Source organism: Mus caroli, chromosome 13 (genome assembly GCF_900094665.2).
Source record: "Mus caroli chromosome 13, CAROLI_EIJ_v1.1, whole genome shotgun sequence".
Classification (NCBI taxonomy): Eukaryota; Metazoa; Chordata; class Mammalia; order Rodentia; family Muridae; genus Mus; species Mus caroli.
The window spans coordinates 49,960,912-49,968,906 of record NC_034582.1 but is presented as its reverse complement, the minus strand read 5'-3'; the positions used below and the strand labels follow the sequence as shown (position 1 = coordinate 49,968,906).

Below are 7,995 nucleotides of genomic sequence, written 5' to 3'. Positions count from 1 at the left end.
GTGTGTGTGTGTGTGTGTGTGTATGAGTGCCCACAGAGGCTGAAAGGACACCATTCAATTGCAGTAGACAGTTGTGAGCTGCCTGATGTAGGTTCTCGGAACTGACTGCTTTATCAGTTATCCTCAACTCTTCTACATCAGCCTTTTCTAATTTAGAATCCTGTCTAGGATCAAGAGTTACATTTAGTATTCAAATGCTTTAGCTTCTCCTTAATCAGGAACAGAATTTTTTAAAAAAGTACTGGTCATTCATGTATAAATGGTCTGGCAAGTTTAATGTCAACTTGACACTAGCTAGAGTCATTTGGGAGGAGGGACTCTCAGTTGAGAAAATGCCTAAGGCTGGTTTATAGGTTAAGTCTGGAGGGCATTTTCTTTAGTGATAGATTCAGATGATATCATTCCTGAGTTTCCTGGTGTATCAGCTGTGCATGGGGGAGGGGGAGGGGGAGAGGGAGAGAGAGAGATCTAACAAAGGTGTTATGAGCAGCCAGGGCTCTCTTGCTAGGGGTTATATTTATAAATCTAATAACCAGGAGGACTACTGTATTATCACCATCTGTGACAAGATAGGAAAGTTACATCACCACAGTGATTCCAGCTATGCTCCCTTAGATGTAATCAAGGAACAACGCTTGAAATAAAAGTTTTGTTATTATTACTTTAAAAGGGCATTGGGTCCCCTGGAACTGGAGTTACTAATGCTTGTTACCATGTGGGTACTGGGCCTCGAACCTGGGTTCTCTATAGGAGCAGGAAGTGTTCTTAATTACTAAGCCATCTTTCCAGTTCATATAATTTTTTGAGACACACTATTACTATGTAAGCGTCAACTCTTCACCCTCCTGCCTCAGCTTCCTGGGTGCTGGGATTACTTACACGGGCAAGTGAGAGTTAATTGTAATGTCATTGCTGTGAGCAAGTGCTCCTTACCTCTCAGCACATGCTGATAACTGGACAGCAGGAACTGCAGATGTTCAACCAGCTCATCCCATGTCTGCCACTGGGTTTTATCTGACTGCAGAGACAGTAAAAGCAGCGGGAAGATCAATGAGTCCCATTAAAGTATAGTTTCCCAATCTCCCTCATGATGCCCAAACAGCAGGATCAGGAGAGTGTTCTGAAGCAGGAAGGAACGTACCTGACACTTGAGGAGGGATGTGGAGTTGTTCAGAAAATAGAGGGTCTGGGCCAGAGACAAGGGGAGACGGGTGGGTGTCTCACAGCTGTGCAGGAATATGATCTCCAGGACTTTGCATCGCAGAAGGTGGCTTTCCATGGTAGTAAAGAACATCTCCCTGTGTGGACAAGAGGGAGTTATCCAGAAGCACATTTAAAGAGCATATAGCACAGCATTCTCCGAATGTTCTAATGTAATGTAGGCCTACACAACCACAATGCTTGTAGACAGAAAAAGATTTATTAATAAATCAGTAACTTATAGAATAATGGAACAATCTTTGGCATCTGAAAAAGACAAAGCCAGGTATCCTGGTGCACACCCATAATTCCAGAGCTAGGCAGAGGGTCAAGAGCTTGAGACCAGCCATCTGGGGACTGAACCCAGCACCCTGTGCTCCATCACTGGGATCTACCCTTGACCTGAAATTTCTAATGCTTCCCATCACAGATACCACACTCAAACATCTTTAAAATACATTAAGTGCTTAGCAATTAGGAATTATATAAAGCAAAAACCCTTCACAAATAAAGGTGAAATAAAAAAGAAATCAAGATAAATAAAACAATGTTGCAAGCCAGGAGTGGTGGTTTGGGGCCAGCCTGGTCTACAGAGTGAGTTCCAGGATAGTCAGGGCTACACAGAGAAACCCTTTGTGAAAAACCAACAAACCAACTAACCAACCAACCAACAACAAACACAGAAAAAGGAAATTAACATAATTGCCCACATCCAGAGAATAAAGAGGAGAAATTAAAATTCTGAAAAAAAAAGAAAAGAAAAGAAAAGAAAAGAGCCGGGCGTGGTGGCGCACGCCTTTAATCCCAGCACTTGGGAGGCAGAGGCAGGTGGATTTCTGAGTTCGAGGCCAGTCTGATCTACAAAGTGAGTTCCAGGACAGCCAGGGCTATACAGAGAAACCCTGTCTCGAAAAAAACCAAAAAAAAATAAATAAATAAATAAATAAATAAATAAAATAAAATAAAATAAAATAAATAAAATTCTGTCAGCAGACTCTAGACCTCATCCTCAGTCTGACAAGCTGCCTCCCAACACCTACAGGTCCCCTTACATGTAGTGCTCAAGCCTGAATGGCTCTCTAGGATGAAGACAGGTGAGGATATCTGCACACACAGCTTCTCTAACATCTGACCTGAAAGATCTGGTGTATTGAGGCAAAAGAAACAGAAAAGAGTCATACAAGTTAGAAAGTAGGATGTCAAATACCACTGCAGACAACTTGATTGTGTATGTAGAAAGGGCAAAGAAAACTACGAAAAAACAAATTCTATTAGAATAGCCAAATTTAACAAGTTTGCAAGATTTTATTTTATTTTATTTATTTATTTTTGGTTTTTCGAGACAGGGTTTCTCCGTGTAGCCCTGGAACTCACTTTGTAGACCAGGCTGGCCTCAAACTCAGAAATCCGCCTGCCTCTGCCTCCCGAGTGCTGGGATTAAAGGTGTGTGCCACCACGCCCGGCTTCAAGATTTTATTTTTTAAAACAATCTTCCATGTTGATTCTTTCATTTTGCCTGCATGTACGTCTATTCATGTCAAGACACCTGTGGGAATTAGTTCTTTCCTTCCACCATGTGGGTGCCAGTAACTGACCTCAGACTGTCAGGCTTAGCAATAGGCACCTTTCCACTGAGCCAGCTTGCCAAGCTTGTAAGATTTTATATACCACCACCAAGTCAGGCCAATTATTTTTCAGTACTCATGATACTACCTATATAAACCTGTGTAATGTAACAGAAGCCATCTAGGAAAGGCTATGGCAAGCAAGTGAGTTTCCTGGAGATGTCCCACCAGCTTGCATGGCTGTGATGGGTGCACTCTGGAGAGGCACAGCCCAGAGACTTCCTCCCAGGATTGCTTCTCACTGCTGATATGCCTTTCCTGCCACTATCACATAGCCTAATGATGCCTGGGCATCAGCCTACCTTACTGGGCAAATTTCCTGCAGATCAACATGAAGATGACCTTTCAGGAATTAATGCTGTTTAGATGAATTAATTACTTTATAGAATACCTCATTTGATTAAAATAAGTTTAGGAAGAAAGTTTAGGAGATGGTTTTAGTTGTTTTCCCAGATGTAATAAAGTTAGGATCAAGAACAGAATGTGCCCCTCCTCATAGGCTGGTAAGCAAAGGCTGCAGAGTAAGGAACACAGTGAGCTTCCATACGTTACACAGAATAGATACAGCTTTGGGACAAACTTGTGATCAAGGAAACCATTCGAACTAAGTCAGGTCCAAGGATGAAGCTAAGCATGTGCACTATAAAGCCACGGCATGTGAAACTTGCTGTGAACTTAATGAACTTAAAGAATGAGACACTGCTTTCAACTTCCTATGGACATCCTTCTGTGACTCCCCTTTTGTGGTGTAACATTTTATCTATGAGGTAATTTTATAAAGAACTTTTATCTAAGAGGGAATAAAAAGGCCGAGAGAAGAAATAAAGTGTGGCTTTTGGGGCTGTGCTTCATCCATCAAGTGTATGCATATCTGTCTATATGCATGCACATACATAAATATATATGTACTTATATGTGTATGTATATAAGTATGCATGTGCAGTTGTGAAACTGATGACACCTGGATCTTGGTATGGAGATCTTAAAGACAGGGAGATTTCAGAGTTCAAGGTCATCTGGGATTAAAGGTGTGGTGGCACAAACCTTTAATCTGGGCTACACCTTCTGCTGGAGACCATATAAGGACATTGGAAGGAGGGAGTCGTGCTCTCGCTCCTTTGCCTGCTTGCCCTGTGGGACTGAGCAACTGCTCGATCCTTGGACTTCCATTCACAGCTATTACTGAACCATTGTTGGGAACTGGACTGCAAACTGTAAGTCGTCAATAAATTCCTTTACTATAGAGAGACTATCAATAAGTTCTGTGACTCTAGAGAACCCTGACTACTACAGTCTGTATATGTATATATGTGTCTATGTGTGTCCCCTTCACTTTCTTCCTTTCTTCTTCTTCTTTTCTTTTCTCTCTGGCTCACAAAGTGGTAAGGAACCCTGAGCCCCTTGCCTGGCTGTCAGGGCACTTGAGTAAGAGAGAAAGAGCCCAAGTAACTAAGCTGCCTTTAACCCCCGCTGCCATCTCCACAAGGAAATTGCCAGAAGCCAGCTGCTTTTGGCTCCCATCACCAACTCCATACCCCATTTGCTTCCTGGATACCAGTCTAGCACTTGGCATTTTTCTCTTGAAATTCTGTTTCTAGGAAGCAGAGATTAAAAAGTTAATTTAAAAATAAATGACTTTTTAGTTATCTCTCTCTCTCTCTTTTTTTTTTTTNCTCACTTTGTAGACCAGGCTGGCCTCGAACTCAGAAATCCGCCTGCCTCTGCCTCCCAAGTGCTGGGATTAAAGGCGTGCGCCACCACCGCCCGGCATATCTCTCTCTTTTTTTTTTTCCAGACAGGGTTCCTTTGTGTTGTCCTGGTGGTCCTGAAACTTACTCTGGTTTCAAACTCACAGAGATCTGCTTGTTTCTGCCTCCTGAGTGCTGCAAATAAAGGCGTGCACCACTACCTGGCTTAGTTCTCTTTTTAATAGAGAAATCAGCTACAACTGAAACAAATGCTCAAACTACACTCACCTCTGGCTCCTCTCAGGGATATCCAGCACAAACCCAAACATCATCTCCGCTATTTTATTGGAGCTGCAGGTTGGAGTCCTGTCCACCTCTACAGCGATGGACAACATCCTCTGAAGCTGACACACAATCCTGGATCCAGAACACAGGAGACACGTGAGTGGGAAGACATGGAGAGAGGCTTCCTGTAGCTGGAGAAGGTCCCCACAAGAGTATGCCAAGAACAGAGACAACTGGATGTGGAGGTACACACCTTTAATTCTGGCACTCAGAAGGCAGAGACAGGCAGGCTAGCCTGATCTACGTACTGAGTTTCAGGCCAGTTACAGTTACCGTTGAGATTTTATCTCAAAACAAACAACAAAAAAGTGAACAACAACAACAGAACAGAGACCATTAGAAGGTCCTCACAATACACAGGCCAAGGAGAGTACCCAGCCCTTAGCTCGCTCCCGCTCAGTAGCCCATCCTTCTGATTCTCTCTGCCAGCTCATATGTGAAACTTCTAGAATCTGAGGGTGAGCTACATGAGCAAGATACTCTTAAATTAAAGCAGAAACATATAATCCTAAGGGTCTAGAGAACTGTAAAGATGCTGTAACTTCTCTATTTGGGAAATGAAAAAACAGGTCTAAGGTGACTAACATTATTTTCTTTGGTATAGAAGACACGCATTTGTCATTTTTAAAATATTTCAATTACTTTTTTTTTTTTTTACATATTAAATGCTTCTATGCTTCATGTGCATGCCTGGTGCTGTCACAGACCAACAAAAGGCCCTAGATCTCCTGCAATTGGAGTTACAGATGGTTCGGAGCTGCTGTGTGGGTTTTGGGAACCAAGTTCCTCTGGAAGAGCAGTCGGTACTCTCACTGCTAAGCCATCTCTCCAGCCTCATCATATATACGTTCTATTAGTGGTTTCTTACTAAGACTGGCCTCAGAATTTCCAGTGGTGGACCTTACCTTCTCTCCCATCAGACACAAATATGGGAGAGAGGCAGACACAGCACTGGGAGGCTAAGCAACACTTCAGAAGGGTAAGCTTGGCTTGACAGCACTCACTTAAGCATATATTAAATGGTGGAAGTGCGTTATTTTCAGAGAAACTGCAGACAGTGACAAGATAACAGAACAGGGCAGGCCAGCTTCTGACTTTGATGAGACACCTGTAAGCTGCTAAACCGGCTCTGTTCAAATTGATCAAGTCAATTTCATTAGTGTTTAAAAGAAGACAACAGAGCTGGAGGTCTCAGCAGCTAGGAGGTAGGAGATGGATCAGAGTTACAAGTCTCAAGGATCAGGACTGCTCCTCAGTGCAAGTCTGAATGGCTACGTGGGATGGGTGTCTGTAGAGGAAGCAGTGTCTGGCAGAGCAGGCTCTGGACTTGGGTTAGTATCCACAAAAGGGAGTTAGAAAGAGGGGACTCTTTCTGATCAGAACCCAAAGGTGGAAGGTTAGCAGTGAGCCTGTAAGCACCTGCCCTTCTTTTCTGTGGATGGAATGTAGGTCTTAATGTATGCCACACTCGAATTCTATATGATTACACTCCTAGTCTAGATAAGTCCTTTTTTTTTTTTTTGAGAAAAAGTCTATGTTACAAGAGTTGGTAATTTGGAGCAATCTGTTCTTAGGACAGTCCTATTTGCTAGATACCAAACCCTTAAAGCCCTGGAGACAATTCTTTGCCTGTTCCTTACAGTTGATTGGTGTTCCTGGTCTGGTTAGGCCAGGGAGACAGATGGTCACTGCTAGTTTTCAAGACTCCTGTTCTTGGAGAGGTCTGAGTCTCATCTTGGGGTGGAGTTAATTCATTTTCAGTCACTGCTTTGACCAGCCACTTAATAACATCTCTGGAATAAAGAAGAGATAAGAAAGAAAGTTGTACACAGCTGTGCTTACACTGGGCTCCCAGACCAGGAGCTTCCTCCAGAGGCAACCAAGAGGACCTTGGGGTTATGTTCAGTATTTAAGCAAGTTTAACAAAGAGCAGCATGGTTATAAAAGCTAACTGGAATATCAACATGTTTTTTTCTTCTCCTTCTGTGGTACTGGGTACTGAGCTTAGGACCGTGGGCATGCCTGTCCGTCAGGCATTCTACCGGTGGGCTGAACGTCAACATTTTCCTAACATCTTAGTTATCCTTGCTGTGGCAGACACCTGGCAGGGTACTTTGAGGGAGGATGATTTATCTTAGCTCAAAGTTTCAGTGCTCAGTGGCTGCCTGGGCTGTGCTGTCAGGCACAGCATCTGGAAGCCTATGGCAGAGGCTCTTTCACTTCTTGGTGGATTAAAAACCCAGAGAAATGGGAGTATAGGAAGTGGCCAGTGTGTGCTATAGCACCGGGTTAGCCCCACCCCGTGACCTACCCCATCTAATTAGGCCAACACCTCCAAATAATGTGTATTGTGAATTCATCAAGGAATTAAATTAACACATTCATTAGGGGCAGAGCCCCCAAGTTCTGCCTGTCTCTGGAAACAACATCAAGTGCTTTACTAACCCAAATACTGGCCAATCACAACTGGCTCCTATAAATACAATATGGAAAGCAGCCCTGGAAGGCAAAGATGACTTTCTGACCAGTGCCACTTCCTAGCCAGGTGGGAAGTGGGACTAGCTGACCATAGGTCTTCACTGGCTCTCTGTCACCATGCATCATCTATTAAAGGTAAGAACCGGGGTTCAGAGGATGTGCACTGCACTCATCCTTTATCTAGGCCTTAGGCTCTATCAGGAAGGCAAAAACATCTCATATGGTTAATACTTATTTGATGATTACTAATTGCTTAAGTAACCAAGATTAAGAAAAAAGTGTCATTGAATACATACACTGAATTATTCCTCCCCCACAAACCACTGTTAACCCTAGAGAAAATAAAAGTGTAAAGAACAGCCCTGGATGTGGTGGCATACGGCTTTAATCCCAACAATCAGAAGCAGGGGCAGGTTAGATCTTTTTAGTTTGAGGGTAGCCTGGTCTACAAAGTGAGTTCCAGGATAGCCAATGATATACAGAGAGACCATATCTCAAAAACCAAAAACAAAGAAACCAGAGACCCAAACAACCAAACCCCACCCCCTTGCCAAAGGCAATTAACAGGAAAAACAGGTGGTATGGACAAAATTAGAAGACAATTAGAAAAGATAAGAGATGTGTGGGTCCGGACATTCCGCCCCCTTCTCCCCCCCCCC

General features: G+C 43.3%; 1 protein-coding gene across 1 annotated transcript in view; it reads right to left on the bottom strand.

Moving 5' to 3' along the window:
* The window catches only part of Simc1 (SUMO interacting motifs containing 1), a 44,180-nt gene that overhangs the window by 1,689 nt on the left and 34,496 nt on the right, over positions 1–7,995 (bottom strand). The window contains exons 6-9 of the mRNA XM_021180176.2: positions 6,499–6,651; positions 4,802–4,930; positions 1,142–1,298; positions 934–1,018 (exon numbers count right to left, since the gene is read on the bottom strand). Coding sequence (XP_021035835.1) covers positions 934–1,018; positions 1,142–1,298; positions 4,802–4,930; positions 6,499–6,651 — 524 coding nt within the window. The remainder of the gene's footprint in view (positions 1–933; positions 1,019–1,141; positions 1,299–4,801; positions 4,931–6,498; positions 6,652–7,995) is intronic.